The following is a 17,285-nucleotide window of genomic DNA, read 5'->3' on the forward strand; positions in this document are numbered from 1 at the left end:
CAAATATGGGGTCTACCTGAGTAAGAGCCAGACAGCAAAGAAATCCCGCCCAGTTTGGATAGTACCCAACCGAGGTCACTTATGTTTACAGGGTATCGGCAGGGATCCCAAAGCTCAATTAGGGAAGAGTATATGCGCGGAAACATATGTGTTCGCTTCCCGAACTTCCCCTATACTATTAGCAGCCAAAGGCACGTATTTCGTCTGCCACGACCAAGCATATACATGGTTGCCTCCTGACTTCTCCGGTACATGCTTTATCGCATTTCTGCTGCCTCCCACTTACACGGCCAGAGCAGATTACCATCGGACAAGGACAGCTAGAGGTGTCGTGAGTAAAGACGACACCGCGGGTCAGGAATTCACTGACTTCGCAAAGGGTTTTCTGCCATTTTGGGGGCCTATGGTAAACGGCAGGAATATTCGCCAGTTATCGAGGATAGTTGAATCCGCCGTGACTACAACGGCCGGAGCCCTTGGAAATTTGACGCCGAACTTCAGTCGGATCGACTTATGACACTTCAGAACCGAGTTGCCCTAGATATCATACTCGCCGATCGTGGTGGTGTGTGTAGAGTGATCCAATCTAGTTGTTGCATTTTCATCCCTGATAACGCACCAACAGTGTACCAAGCCATCTCTAAACTACACAAAATATCTGATTCCCTCCACGTGGAAAAAGGGGATTGGTCCTTACTAGGGTGGTTCTGGGAACTGATCGCTACATGGGGATGGAAAACACTGATCTTCATTGGGATGATCTTAGCACTTCTGTTTATGTTCTGCCTGTGTATACAGTGCGCTCCTGCACTCTGTGGCCTCTGTGCTACGTCATGTGTACGGAAGCCTGTGTCAAGAGACGAACTGAGCAACAGAATGATGTTACAGCAGCATCTCCACGAATTCCTTCATACGGATTTGGACTCCGATTAAGATGAATCATTGCCTTACACAAGGGCAAAAGGAGGGCCTGTGGTACTGAAAATTTGAACCCTGTTGTCATCCCGATATCGAGGTCCAATACCCGTGTCACAAAATATCAACATACCATGACGAATTTGGTGTCAGCGAAGCGATAATGATTAGGGCATCATTCCCATGCATTTGCATCATAATCGAGGGTCGCCAACACCCCCAAATCATAGTTTCCGTCCCAACCCCTTAGACTCCATTTTGTGAACGGCATCCATCTTATGTCTTGCCCTCATGATAAGTCAATTAAAGGTCGAGCTTGATCTAAAAGGACACGTCCTCCTTCCCTGACTTCCCCCTGACCTGTCCCAACTGACTCCATCGCCTTTAGCCAAACCTGTCTGGGCAGCCCCTCGCCCAGTGACCAAATACGATAGCATCGATACATAACATTCCTCAAACCATTCACTACATACAAAGCATGTTTTCTACAAACACACACCTGTCCTGTTCCCTGTTTATGACCAGTTTTATGACTAGGAGGTGCCTTCCTTTATTGGGGTTTCATCGATATCTGATGGGAGTTCCGGGCTTGGCTCAGTAATCTATCACACATTGGACATCTAAAATACGGGCTTACCTACATGACTTCGCTCTTTCGTATTATTGTAGAAATATGTGTATAGCCATATCATAAACTCAAGAATTCTTGCTTGAAGCTATTATTTCTGTATATAAGGAGAAGGCTGGTTCTGTAAAAACGAACAGTCTCCTGAGAACACATGACCCGTGTTTGTCGTGCTTCTAGGACACCTGTTACTTGGTAGCTATCAATAAAACTCGATCTCTGACTAGACTAGAAGACTCCGTGTTTCTGTGGTCCGGAACGGGGAGAACTCAGAGGTCTTCGGGTGTTATCCCCTGGCACCAAGCGGGTTCCTAAAAACCCGTTACCTCAGAAATTGCCAATACAAGTTGCTCCTAGCTCCTCTCTGGTGCTATTCGGAAATGACCCTCCATTAAGAGCGACCTCAAGGTGTCTAAAACAAATGTATATTTCAATGCTTGTGGCCAGAACTCTACCATTGCAAAGATGGAGGTCGGAATCTGTAAATGAAGTAAGTAAGAGAAAAGGAATTTCTGTATTCCACTTGCTGTGGAGGCACCCTGCAGTTGTATAGAACTTTTGGCCCAATTCATGGTTGGTTAGTGGCATGGGTAGGAAGGGTTGGAGGAGGTGAGGTCATATATATTGCTGCGTGTAGGGGTATCAGTAAAACATTGAACTCGTCTACCTCCTAGTCTCAGAAAGGCTCAATAATTTCGGCATCGCAGCTTCATTTTGAAGAGTATGTGATCTAAATTGTGCTCAAATCGGTCACCAGAAGGCATCAAGGGATTATTTGCATATGGCCCGGTCTAAACTGGGGTGGCATGGTGAGCAAAAGAATGATGGATTTAACCCAGATCTCTTGACTGTGGGTGAATGTTTTGATTTGTTCTGCATTACGTCCATCAATTGTGTGTCTTTTGCAAGGGATTATTGTAAGCAGGGGATAGCGCAAAGCGCTAGCAGTCTGACTTTTCTTTGGTGGATGAAACAGATTGGTGTGAAGATCAGTATATGAGGTTACCTATAAGCCGGAATGAAATTTAGTGTACCGAATTCTGTATTTTATAATAATTCTACCTGTGTTAAAATATGGACATCCGATGTAAAAAATAAATTCAAGCAAAAAGATGGAGGAGATTAAATTTTGGACTTTAATTCCATCCCGGAGATCCAAGTATGTTTTGTAGTTCGTCCTGTTCTCCAGCGTGATAGCACTGATCAACCATGTGTCTAGAATGTTTCCGAGCTCATGCATCTTTGCTGGGGCTCTTTTCATAGGCTTTGTCTTTTAATCAGACTTTTCCCAGGGGGCTCCATGCTTTTATGTAGTGTGGAAGCACATCTGTGCAATACTTTACATGCACACGTTCTGCACCGCGGAGCATATTTTGCCATTTGTGCATTGAACCTGCAGAGGCAGGTTTTACTACATGTCCTGTCTCGGGAGAGGGTTATCTCCCTTTGCCTTTCTGCATTCGCCTACTGTTGTGCCGCTCTCTCTCCCCCTCCCCTCTCTCCCAGCCCATTTCCTCCTCTGCACCCCTCCTCCCCTGGGCAGCCTTGGTACTGGCACTGTTCGGGGGGTGAACACGGTCTCCGAGAGGCTGCGCCGTGTCCATGTTCAGAGGTGTCGCTCGCGGGTGCGACTGTTCCGCCTCCTCTCTCTCCCCTTCCTCTCAACTCTCACTTCTCTTATGCTCCCGCTCATATCCACTGTCACTCTATTTCCCTCTTTTGGCTTGCCCCGTCCTCACTTGCCTCTTTTCGAGCTCTCTCTCCCGTTTGTCTCTGCTCCTCTAGACTGCATTCGCTATCTCTCATTCATTCATTCACTTCACCCCTCCTCTCTCTTTACTCCGCTCTCTCTTTCCCCATTTCTCTCTATCTTTCCTCCTCTCTCTTTCCCCCTCTCTCTCCCTTTCCTCCTCGCTCTCTCTTTCCCCCTCTCTCTCTTTCTTCCTCCTCTCTCTCTTTCCTCCTCTCTCTGTCTCTCTCTCTCTTTCATCCTCTCTCTCTCTCTCTTTCCCCCTCTCTCTTTCTTCCTCCCCTCTCTCTCTCTCTTTTCCCTCCTCTCTCTCTCTCTCTCTGTCTCTCTCTCTCTTTCATCCTCTCTCTCTCTCTCTCTTTCCTCCCCCCTCTCTCTCTGGCCCGTCACCCCTGGCTGCTCTGACCGGCCGCCGCCGCCGCAGCACTGCAGCCCTCGCTCCTCGGTCGCTCCCCAGTCTCCGGACCGACATACCCCGGGCCACAGATGCTCAGACAGGCCCTGGGGGGCTACACCGAGAGGAAATCCACCTCCTTCCCCACCCCCTCCTGCCTTCCATGGACGGGGAAGCACGCTGACAGGTAACTGCGGCGGGACGGGGCGAGGAGGCGGGGGTGTTACTAGAGAGCATGTTTTCAACGCCAGGCTGCCCTGGAGGCACGGACTGCTGCCCCTGCCAGCCACGGGTAGGGCTGGGGCAGGGACAGCCCCACGCCAGGCTGGCCCGGGGTGAGGCGTGGGGGGATCTGCAGTGCTGCTGCAGCCGCGTCTCTGGGGGCACAGAGAGGTGACATGTATATAATACAACCGAGGCGGCGCCGAGAGGCGAGCTGGCTGCGGAGGACCGGGGGCCCTAAGCACCGGTGCTGGGTGGGGGCCGCAGTGGGCCCGAGGGGTTAGAAAGCGTGGGAGTCCCGAGCTGAGATACGGGAGGGGGACTGTCGAGGAAGGAGGGAGTTGAGAGGAATGGATGGGGGTGTTGGAGTGAGGGTAAGTGCTGTTGGGAGCAAGACAGCGTGAAGGGGAAGTGCAGAGTGCGGCAGAAAAGGAAAGTGCAGAAGCGGTGAAGGTTGAAGTACAAAGCGAGGAGGATGTGTTTGCAGAGGAGGGGGTGGCGTAGGGCTGGGTGAGATACAGATGTACATGGCTGCAGTCTGTAGTAGTAGTTCTTTTTTTTAATCAAAATGGAGATCATTCACAAAATATATAAACAGCATCTTCTTTATAAATTACATTAGACAATAATAAAGGAGATTAGTGTAGAGGATGGAGGGGGGAACAGACCTAGAAAAGGGGGAACAGATTAGGAACTGTGGGCACGTACCAAATGAGAGGGGGGAGGGGTGCACAACCGTACGTAAACGTTGGGGTACAGCATGGCAAAGGGAAGGGTGAACAGAATGAGATGAGAGACGGGACAGCAGGACTGAAGCCGAGAGAAGGGTGCAGGACTGGAGGATTGAATTCCAAGGAATGCCAGGGGCACGGGTTCATGGTAGGGCTGTGCAGAATCACAGACGCACTAGGTGCTCAGAATAAAAGTGAAATACATACCAAAGAAAACGAAAGTGACGTGGTGACTCCGATGATGGAGGGGTATATAGATTGAAGGGGCGAGTTGTTGAGGGAGAGAGGGATGAGATGTCCAGTAGGAGGGAAGGCAAAACAAGGACAGGGTGTTTGACAAAATGGATGAGTTACAGAGTGTGAGATGATTATAGTGTACAGTGTAAGACAAGGAAGGCAAAGACAGTGAGAGATGGTTAAGGTGTACAGAATGAGACAAAGGTGTGCATAATGAAATATGGATAAGGTGTACAGAATGAGACAAGGAAGGTGTACATAGTGAGAGATGGTTAAGGTGTACAGAATGAGACAAGGAAGGTGTACATAGTGAGAGATGGATAAGGTGTACAGAACGAGACAAGGAAGGCGACATAATGAGAGATGGATAAGGTGTACAGAATGAGACAAGGAAGGTGTACATAATGAGAGATGGATAAGGTGTACAGAATGAGACAAGGAAGGCGACATAATGAGAGATGGTTAAGGTGTACAGAACGAGACAAAGGAAGGTGACATAATGAGAGATGGATAAGGTGTACAGAACGAGACAAGGAAGGCGACATAATGAGAGATGGATAAGGTGTACAGAATGAGACAAGGAAGGTGTACATAATGAGAGATGGATAAGGTGTACAGAATGAGACAAGGAAGGTGTACATAATGAGAGATGGATAAGGTGTACAGAATGAGACAAGGAAGGCGACATAATGAGAGATGGATAAGGTGTACAGAACGAGACAAGGAAGGCGACATAATGAGAGATGGATAAGGTGTACAGAATGAGACAAGGAAGGTGTACATAATGAGAGATGGATAAGGTGTACAGAATGAGACAAGGAAGGCGACATAATGAGAGATGGTTAAGGTGTACAGAACGAGACAAGGAAGGTGACATAATGAGAGATGGATAAGGTGTACAGAATGAGACAAGGAAGGTGTACATAGTGAGAGATGGTTAAGGTGTACAGAATGAGACAAGTAAGGTGTACGTAATGAAATATGGATAAGGTGTACAGAATGAGACAAGGAAGGTGTACAGAATGAGAGATGATTAAATTATACAGAGTAAGACAAGGAAGGTAAACACAGTGAAAGATGGTTAAGGTATTCAGAATGAGACAAGAAAGGTGTACACAATGAGATATGGACAAGGTGTACAGAACGAGACAAGGAAGGTGAACATAATGAGAGATGGATAAGGTGTAAAGAATGAGACAAGGAAGGTGTATAGAATGAGAGATGATTAAAGTGTACAGAGTAAGACAAGGAAGGTAAACATAGTGAGAGATGGTTAAGGTGTACAGAATGAGACAAGAAATGTGTACATAATGAGGTATGGATAAGGTGTACAGAATGAGACAAGGAAGGTGTACAGAATGAGAGATGATTATAGTGTACAGCGTAAGACAAGGAAGGTAAAGACAGTGAGAGATGGTTAAGGTGTACAGAAGGAGACAAGGAAGATGAACATAATGAGGGATGGATAAGGTGTAAAGAATGAGACAAGGAAGGTGTACATAGTGAGAGATGGTTGAGGTGTAGAGAACGAGACAAGGAAGATGAACATAATGAGGGATGTATAAGGTGTAAAGAATGAGACAAGGAAGGTGTACATAGTGAGAGATGGTTGAGGTGTACAGAAGGAGACGAGGAAGGTAAACATAATGAGAGATAGTTAAGGTGTACAGAATGAGACGAGAAGGTGTACATAATGAGAGATCGTTAAGTTGTACATACAGAATGAGATGAGGAAGGTGTACATATTGAGAGATGGTTAAGGTGTACAGAATGAGACGAAGAAGGTGTACATAATGAGCGATGGTTAAGGTGTACAGAATGAGTCGAGGAAGATGTACATAATGAGAGATGGTTAAGGTGTACAGAATGAGACAAGGAAGGTGCACATAATGAGAGATGATTAGGGTGTACAGAATGAGACAAGGAAGATGACATAATGAGAGATGGATAAGGTGTGCAGAATGACACAAGGAAGGTGTACATAATGAGAGATTATTAAGGTGTACAGAATGAGACAAGGAAGGTGTACATATTAAGAGATGATTAAGGTGTACAGAATGAGACAAGGAAGGTGACATAATGAGAGATGGATAAGGTGTGCAGAATGACACAAGGAAGGTGTACATAATGAGAGATGATTAAGGTGTACAGAATGAGACAAGGAAGGTGTACATATTGAGAGATGGTTAAGGTGTGAAGAATGAGATGAGGAAGGTGTACAGAATGAGATGAGGAAGGTGGGTGTACATAATGAGAGATGGTTAAGGTGCACAAAATGAGACGAATAAGGTGTACATAATGAGAGATGGTTAAGGTGCACAGAATGAGACAAGGAAAGTGTACTTAATAAGAGATGGTTAAGGTGTACAGAATGAGGCAAGGTAGGTGTGCATAATAAGAGATGGATAAGGTGTACAGAATGAGACAAGGAAGGTGAACATAATGAGAGAAGATTAAAGTGTACAGAGTAAGATAAGGAAGGTGAACATAATGAGAGATGGTTAAGGTGTACATAAGGAGACAAGGAAGGTGCACATAATGAGAGATGGTTAAGGTGTACAAAATGAGACAAAGAAGGGTTACATAATGAGAGATGGTTAAGGTGCGTAGAATGAGATGAGTAAGGTGTACATAATAAGAGATGGTTAAGGTGTACAGAATGAGACAAGGAAGGTGAACATAATATGAGAGAAGATTAACGTGTACAGAGTAAGATAAGGACAGTGAACATAATGAGAGATGGTTAAGGTGTACAGAATGGGACAAGGAAGGTGCACACAATGAGAGATGGCTAAGGTGTACAGAATGAGACAAAGAAGGTGTACATAATGATAGATGATGACGGTGTACAGAATGAGATGAGGAAGGTGTAAATATTGAGAGATGGTTAAGGTGTACAGAATGAGACGAGGAATGTGTACATAATGAGAGATGGTTAAGGTGTACAGAATGAGATGAGGAAGCTGTACATAATGAGAGATGGTCAAGGTGTACAAAATGAGACAAGGATGGTGTACAGAATGAGAGATGATTAAGGTGTCCAGAATGAGACAAGGATGGTGTACAGAATGAGAGATGATTAAGGTGTACAGAATGAGACGAGGAATATGGGTGTACATAATGAGAGATGGATAGGGTGTACAGATTGAGACAAGAAAGGTGCACATAATGAGAGAAGGTTAAGGTGTACAGAGTAAGACAAGGAAGGTGTACATAATGAGAGATAGTTGAATGAGACAAGGTTGGCATACCGAATGAGAGATAGATAATGTGTGCAGAATTAAACTAGGAAGGCATACAGAAGAAGAGATCAGTGAGTTGTACAGCTGTGGGAACGAATGTGTAAAGAGTAAGAGATAAGTGAGACGTACAGCACCAGGAAAGGCAAGTGTACAGAACGAGAGATAGGTGAACTTGACAGCATGATAGATGGAGAGTATACAGAACAACAGAAGAGAAGGAAGATGTTCAGAATGAGAGATGGGGGCCATGAACAGCATACAAGATGGGCAAGGTGTAAAGATTGAGAGATTGCTTAAGAGTATCGAATGATAGATGGGTGTGTATGCATACCGAAAGGTGAGTTAAGTATACAGAATGAGAAAGCAAGTACACAGCATGTTTTGTCGTATAGAACAATAAGAGGGAAACATTTACACATAATGAAATGCGGACAAGTATGTGTGTGGAGTGAGAGAGGAGGGAGTATATAGAATCAGCTGCTGAATATGGGGTGGTAGGAATGAAGGTGAAAACGAGTAATGTTATGTACAGATTGCAAGAAATGTTTGTGTAAGACAATTAATGTTTTATTCCTGATGTATTGTTTTAATTCTTCTCCAATCCATCCTTGCGAATAATTTTGCAAAGTCTCCTTGTCAAAACCAGAAAATTAGACACCTGTTTCTCCCCATACTAGAGCCAAAATGTTGAAACATATATTAATATATATCACACAGTGGTGGTTGCCACAGTGTAGTTATGGTTCAGCCAGTTTTCTTCAACAAGGATATTTTTCATTTGCTTATACGTTTTTACTACTTGGATAATTTGCACTAAAGGGTGCCAGTTTACTAGTATAGTCAGTTTAATTTGAGTATGGTTAGTGTAGGAAAGTGCATCTTTTTGATATTGTTTACCCCCATTTTTGTTTGATGCCTGATGTGATTTCGAACTGTAAGTGTACTGAGTCTCTGTTAACCAGGTTCTCAGTGAGAGATCTTTTTCCCAAAACTGTACCATGATTGGCACAACGTCATCCACAGATGTAATTCCCTATTAAAAGGTACTACTGGTACCTAGGGCATGGGTACTAAAGAGGATCCACTGGGGCTGCAGCACAAACTGTGCCACCCTAGAGACCCCTCACCAAGGCCATGCAAACTGCCACTGCAGGCTGCGTGTCTTGGTGCAGAGAAAACCAAAGTGTTGACTCAGCACACAGCTCTGTGTACCATTCCCTTACACACTGCATGAGTTATAGGTAAGTCACCCCTACTGCAGGCCTTACTTTCCTAAAGCAGGGTCACTATAACCCATGGGTGTCCTATCTGCATGAGCAGATATGACCCTGCAATATCTGAGCCATCCTTGGATACTTTAAGTGCACATGGAAGCCATAAAGAGTACATGGGCTGGATATTTGACATTACGAGTTTCAAAGCTCCATGATGGCTTCATTGTAGCCTAAGATGTTTGGGACCAAAATGTTGTCTTAATAAATCCTCATTGATGAAAGTGTGGGATTTATTAATAAATGCCTACAGGAGACCCTTTAGACAGTCCCCTGAAAACTTGCCAAGCACTGGTGTGGTCTCCGACTAGTCATAGCCAACATGCCACTACCAAACATGTTTCTGACCTCATGGGGTGAGAGCCTGCACTCTCAGAGGCTGGAAACACTGCTTGCTCTGGGTGGAGGTGCTTCACACCTCATCCAGGCCGGAATAGCCTTCCACAGTAGGAAGCTTGAAAGGCGTTGCTGCCTTTGAAGTTCTGCCTAGACTTTCTCAGATAGTGGGGTAGGCCAGCTCCCCTCTCCTGCTCCACATTTGGCGGGAGGGCAGGTGGAGAAATTAGTTAGATGAGAAGGAGTGTCCACACTCAGCCATCACAACCCCTAAGTTGTGGCAGGTGATGTAAACCCCTCTCCTGAACATCCACCATCTTGAGATGATGGAGAAAAAACCGATCATGGTTTGCATAGTGTCTCTTGCCACAGAAAGTAGTCACTTAGAGGGTGTAGGCACCGTAACGGTAGGTAGCCCTTTGACTACTCTTATCACAAAAGGCAACTGCTGTTGTCTGTTTCTATCCCATACGGATATACATACAGACTGTCAACAACGGGGGGAGGAGGTGGGGGTGGGATGAAGGAATGTGTCCACAAAGTCCAAGATAAACCAATCCTTCCTAAAGACAACTTTGGATGATGGAATATCCAAAGATATTGGAGAAGGCGCCTCACTCACTTATCGTGACGTGCTTCATCATAGGCATCTTTCCACACCCAGGTAAGATAGTACTACCTGGGCGACTCAACCAATGTTGTTATGGGAGTTCTTATATAAAATATTAACTGGTCATGCAGGGAACCAGATGGTTGATGTTAAAAATACCTACAGGTATACCCAAACATGCGTTTATTCTTAGGTTACCTGGAGTATAGGATACAATCCTGTCTAATGGGGTTTATTTTTTAATTCAATTGGTTCAAGTGTACCATCTTTATAGTGCCAACATGTTTCAGCCCTCAACGTGAGCCCTCACAGGTCTGGGGCCTTCTTCAGGGCGGGAATATCTACTCATGGGTATCCCTGCTCTCTGCTCAGCACGTTTTTCATGCTAAAATTAGGCCTAATGCGCTCACCTGTATATCCTGTGTTCCAGTAGAATTTCTAGAAGGAAACGAGACAAAACAAAGAAAAGGAAGGATTCGTGTAGCAGTTCTCCTAAATCAATAAAAAAGGAGCGGGAAGTGGAATACTGCCACTGTGAATTATCTTGTATATTCACTATCAACTTTCAGTAATTAATTCTATCCTGAATGTGTGAAATCTATCCATGCAATTTCCTCTGTGCAAGTGAACATTATTTTATTGTAAAACAAGGTGTTGTTGATAGTGCCATGCCGGTGTATTCATGAATTAGGCACATTTATCTTAAGTCATCACATAATGTTTTGTTATATGTATTTTATATAGCGCAAAACCACCTTCAGGTCTCTAAGCGCTTATAGAGAAAGTGACCAAAGTCACTGACGACAGCTGGAAACACAAGCAGAAAACCAGAAATTATACTGTGGCTAGCGCCTCTCTAAATAGGAGCGTTTTAAGTTGTTTCCTAAAAGTGAGGAGAACCGGTTCCCTGCGGAGGTACTCAGGTAGGTTATTCCAAATTTGTGGAAGCAGGACAGAGAATGCTCTACCCCCTTTAGATTTATCGATATATTTGGGGAGAGCTAAACGGCAGGCCTCAGATGATCGCAGTGTCCGGCCCGGAACATATTTCTCTAGGCGTTCTTTTATATACACTGGTGCTTGGCCATAAATTGCCTCGTGGGCAATTCCTAAGCCATTGAACCTCCCCCTTTGTCTCAGCCCTCACTTCACAAATCACCACACAACCTTCACGTCAGCAGAAGAAGTGAGCAGCAAGCTAGTTTTGAAACATTTGGGACGATATGTCAAATGACACGAAAGTTATTGGCCAAACAAATGACACTTTTAGTATGGAAACTAGGTATGAACTATAACTACCTACTGGCAACCAGTATATATAAGTTAGGACCAAAGTTTCCATAGGAAAAGTGTTTTTTGTTTTGCCAATAACTTTGGTGCCACTTGTTTCCCTTTTTGGTTCAGATTTTGAGTTAAAAGTTTCAGGGTGATCCATCAAGCATGGGCCTATAAAAAAGGGGCGGGAGCAAAAAACGTTTTTCTCATGTTATGTCTATAGGGATTTTTTATTTTTGGAACACAACTACAACCCGAACCGCTGAACGGAATTACACCAAATTTTGCAAGAAGCTAGATGCTGGTCCAGAAAGCCTGCTTTTTGTGATTTGGCGTAAATCTGTGCAGTAGTTTCAGAGATATTTAAGTTTTAAAAATGTAGATATCTGGTGAGGCGACTCCTTGCAGTGAACTCATAGATACTACTAAAATTTGTTTGGCTGCAAGCACTTCAAATAGGAAGTATTGGCAGCCATCTTGGGATTTGACTTGAAGCCGGGTTCCATAAAAAAAATTAGAAAAAGAAAAGGGGCCAGGATAGAGACACCCTAAGCCCCTGGCCGTGGTACAGGGGTCTTCCCGAGACTCCATCACAGTGAAAAAGCATGATTTTTAAAAACAGTGCAATTTTTTTTTACATAAAAAAACTTAGTCTCCTGTGTTTTTCCTTTATTTGACCCCTGGGTGTGCTAGGTCCTGGAGGCTGTGGGGACTGGAAAAGGGGGTGGCACATGGGGCCCACCTCCCTAGGCTTATAGTAGACCCGGCGACCACTATCTACCCAGGGCTTTAATAGAAATGACTGCAGGGGGCACTGCCTCACACACACCCCCTCACTCACCCATACACCCACGTAAACAGCCACTCACTCATGCATACACCGGCTTACACACCCAGTCACTCACTCATAGAGCCATTTACTCAGCCACTCAGTCATCCATACAGCCACTCACTCACACACCAAATCCCCCACCCTTAGAGCCACTCACACAGTCACTCACCCACCCAAAGAGCCACTCACACAGACACTTGCCCACCCATACAGCCATTCATGCAGACACTCACTCACTCATACAGCCACTCACACACCCATTCACTCACCAATACAGCCACTCACACAGCCACTCCCTCACCTGTACAGCCACTCACACATTCATGTATTCACCCATGCAGGCCTTCATACACCCATACAGCCATGCAGACTGCCACTCACACACAGATTCAGCCAGTCAGATCGGATCAGATAATGCTTTATTTCGACAGTGAGATACAGCCATAAAAGCACATTACAAAAATAAAAAGCATTATTAAAAACACATCTCGTGATCATCTCAATTAATTAAGTTAAAAAACAACAGATAAAATAATTAGTCAAAACACAATCAAAGTCCCACTCAAGCAAAGTGTGTGCATCCTGTCATAGGGCTCAATGCCCCACAATCATCATATGATCAGCTCAAACTAGCAGGACCAGGCTGTAAAAACAACATTTGTTTTCTCCTGGCAATAGCACCCTTTAAAAAAGAACAGATGGAGATGCAAAGTGTAGGGAAGTTTAACCCTTGCAGGTAAAGAAAGGCCTTGGCACGTCTTCTAATACCACAAGCTCAGATTAAAGGAATTAAAAACCTTTTGGAGAATACCAAATAGAACTTACAGAAAAAAGTAAAACAAAGCAAACTCTGGGGCGAAGACTCATCACCAGGACAGATTAAAACCTTATTAGGGTTGAACTAGCCCACAAGAAAGCCCAAATTCCATTTTATGATACTAAATCTGAATCTGGTAATTTGACTCTGTCCCAGGTGGCTTCCACCCAAGACTGATATGGCTCCATATTGGAGAGGTCTTCAGAGGCCCTTACTCCTCCACTGAGGTTTTGGCTAGTACCTCCGCCTCTCTAAGCTGCATTATCCTGGTATGAAAAGCTTTTTTACCCAGCTAGTGTCAACCTTGACAATAGCAGAGGGACAAGAAAAACGTTCAGGTCTCTCCAAGATAAACAATTCCTGCTTAACATATTGTAACCAGGGTATGGCCAGGCCTCTGTCACAGACTAGGCAGTCAGAGATCACCTTCCATTAAAACCTGCATGCACAGTCGCCCAAACAGTGCACCACAACACTAGGGGGGCCAGTTTAACATAGTCTTAAACAAACTCATCCCCCAACCCCTGGTGGACAATGTAAGTGGCGCAGGCTGGAGATTTGCCTGAGAGACTTCTTAGGACCATATTCTCCTCCGTCTGAAGGGCGGTTATGTTAGAATATCCCCAGATACCAACCCCATGGGTGAGAATGGGTAAACATTTACTTCTAAAGACCTCCAATAGGGGAGCCACAGTTATTTTTACAATGCATGACGTCAGACTGTCACACAGCAACTCAGATGACATATGATACAAATAGTATCACTCAGTAGTACAGAAACAATAGTAATTTAACTTCCGCAGTAGCTTAGTATAAGTCTCAGAAATGTTTTCAAAACACTTGCACTCAGTGGAGGATGTCATCAGTGATATCATCTGAGATGTCATCAGTGATGTCACTGGCCACGTCATGAGTGATGTAATATGTGAGCTCATAAGCAGTGCATTGCGGGGGCGTAAGTTATAGTTAGAACTGTTGCAGCAAGGTTTTTAGTGGCAGTGAGCAATGGGCGCACAGCCAATAATAGAAGCACAAGAGTATATGTCTCGAGCAGAAAATGTATTAGTGGTGCAACTGGGTGAATGGAAAACCTTAATAACCACTCATAAGTTAAACCAGCAAGCTGGTAAAACCCTCAAATTCAAGAAAAGAAAACCCTATGCACACACATCTAAAATCAGATATTACGTATATCGTAGGATATGCAATGAATAACACAAGTAAGGTTGCAGAGAGACGATGACTCCTTGTGTAGAATGAAAGTCTTCAGTTCTTTAATTTCTCAAACATTTAACAGCAGCCAGCCGACACGTGTTTCATCGCTTGCGTGAATCTTCAGGGCTCAAACACTACTGTATAGACTTTGAAGGTCACTCTGCCGGTGATTATTTCGACCAGGTAGGGCCCTTGACCAATTCGGATAAGAACACAGGAGTGGAGAAGGTCACTGTCGACTGTATAAAATCAGACAGGAATTCCAGGAGCTCTGAGATATTAAAAAGAGGGAGGTTGAGCGGATAACCCAAACCTACCATCCAAGTCCGTGAGTCATAGTGTGACAGTCGTCAAATGGGCATATTATTTCGAAATTTTCGTTTTGGAATACTGTAAATAATAGCGCGATGTGCGCGGCGTCAATCGACCTTTCTGGTCAGCGTGTTCCTGATGTTGGACCTACATCAGGAACCCGCGGACCAGGAAGCTCGATTGACGCCGCGCACATCGCGCTATTACTTACAGTATTCATTTCATTCTACACAAGGAGTCATCATCTCTCTGCAACCTTACTTGTGTTATTCATTGCATATCCTAGAGAAGTGTGGCTCAATGTGGAGAAGTGTGGCTCAATGGTTAGAGCGGCAGACCCTGATGCAAAGATCGAGCCCGGGACCAGGGTTCAATTCCCCGCCTCGGCGGGTCTTGGGCTCACAATTCCACGGACCTGATAATTCTCGCCTCGGTGCCTATTCCAATCATGGAGTCCCACTCTGCAACTCTGGGCAATAGCTTGCTTAATCTCCACAACGGCCCCCACAACGCTAAGGATGCCTGGCCTCCACCTTGGGGGTGCCCAGGAGTGGACACCTCACAGGGAAAGCCAGGATGGGTTCCACAGCGGTATTCGTACAAGCGTCTTGAGACCCTTGCGGGTGAGTAGTGCGCTATACAAGTATCAATTTACATTTTTACATTTACATTTATCCTACGATATATGTACTAACTGATTTTAGATGTGTGTGCATAGGGTTTTCTTTTCGTAAGTTATAGTTAGCCCAGGTAATTAAAACTGCAGTATTTCTATGGTTTTGTATGAGTGAAATCTGAGCTTAACTATAGCGTCTCTGTAACCTTTGTTTTTTCAGTGAATCTCTAAGGTTTTTTAATGTTGTTTCCCATCTACAACATCCTTGTAACCTTTGCTTTTTTAACTGAATATATATATATATATATATATATATATATTCACTGTAAAAACCATAGGTTTTACACCAGTTATAGTTAGCTGGAAATTTTACTCGCATAAAACCATTGAAATTCCCACGTTATAGTTATTTGGACTCACTATAACTTGCGCGTGCAATGCACTGCTGATGACGTCACATATTACATCACTCATGACATGGTCAGTGACATCACTCATGACATCACTGATGACACCATCCTTGTGACAGAGTGACAGACCTCTTTTCACTGTAATGTAACCCTTAAAACACATATTCAAAAATAGAAACTAAAATTTTTAAAGAAATGGAGATACCCATACCAGTTACAACAACCAATTGAATAATTCCACCATCTATATACACATGCACTGATTCACCAACAGTTCTATATAGTCACTCATACACATACTCACTCATCATATGTAGTGATACACCTATACATCCTGTTACACACTGACAGGCATCCAAAAGTTACTCACACACATACTCACACATGCAAATAAACTATTGAACATCCATTCATTAGCATATACAGCTATACACACACTACCACTTTACTTCTAAGGAAACGTACACATACTTACTCTCTTAAACAATCACTTATAGAAACACATACTAATTTAAACAGGAACTCTTAGAATCCCTCACTCTCACATATACTCACTTATATACATCAATATTCACATATACTAGATTAAAACATATGTAGTTACTGATAAAGACAATCAATCAATCAATCAATCAAGACATTTATAGAGCGCACTACTCACCCGTAGGGTCTCAAGGCGCTAGGGGGGGGGTGTCGTTACTGCTCGAACAGCCAGGTCTTGAGCTTCTTCCTGAAGGAGAGGTGGTCTTGCGTCAGGCGCAGGTCGGTCGGGAGGGAGTTCCAGGTCTTGGCGGCCAGGTAGGAGAAGGACCTTCCTCCTGTTGTCGCTCTTCGGATGCGGGGGACGGCGGCGAGGGCGTGGCTGGTTGATCTGAGGTGGCGCTTGGGAGCGTAGAAGTTGATTCGGTTGTTGAGGTAGCTCGGGCCTTGATCGTGTAGGGCTTTGTGTGCGTGGGTGAGGAGACGGAAGGTGATTCTTTTGTTGACGGGGAGCCAGTGCAGGTCTCTCAGATGTCCGGAGATGTGGCTGTTTCGTGGGATGTCGAGGATGAGTCTGGCTGAGGCGTTCTGGATCCGCTGGAGTCTCTTCTGGAGCTTGGCGGTGGTTCCGGCTTAGAGGGCGTTGCCGTAGTCCAGTCGGCTGGTGACGAGGGCCTGGGTGACAGTCTTCCTGGTCTCGGTGGGGATCCACCAAAAGATCTTCCATAGCATGCGCAGGATGTTGAAGCATGACGAGGAGACGGCGTTGACTTGTCTGGTCATGGAGAGGGAGGAGTCCAGGATGAAGCCCAGCTTGCGTGCGTGGTCCGTCGGTTTGGGTGCGGTGCCCAGGGCGGGGGGCCACCAGGAGTCATCCCAGGCGGAGGGCGAGGAGCCCAGGATGAGGACCTCCGTCTTGTCTGAGTTCAGTTTCAGGCGGCTGGTCGTCATCCACTCGGCTACATCTTTCATCCCTTCATGCAGGTTGGCTCTGG

The 17,285-nt window shown here is 44.9% G+C and overlaps 1 protein-coding gene across 1 annotated transcript in view; it reads left to right on the top strand.

Annotated features, from left to right (window-relative positions):
* Positions 1-3,776: 3,776 nt before the first annotated feature.
* Positions 3,777-17,285, top strand: part of IFITM10 (interferon induced transmembrane protein 10) — a 217,991-nt gene continuing 204,482 nt past the window's right edge. The window contains exon 1 of the mRNA XM_078684034.1: positions 3,777-3,871. Coding sequence (XP_078540160.1) covers positions 3,777-3,871 — 95 coding nt within the window. The remainder of the gene's footprint in view (positions 3,872-17,285) is intronic.

Source organism: Lissotriton helveticus, chromosome 3_1 (genome assembly GCF_964261635.1).
Source record: "Lissotriton helveticus chromosome 3_1, aLisHel1.1, whole genome shotgun sequence".
Taxonomy (NCBI): domain Eukaryota; kingdom Metazoa; phylum Chordata; class Amphibia; order Caudata; family Salamandridae; genus Lissotriton; species Lissotriton helveticus.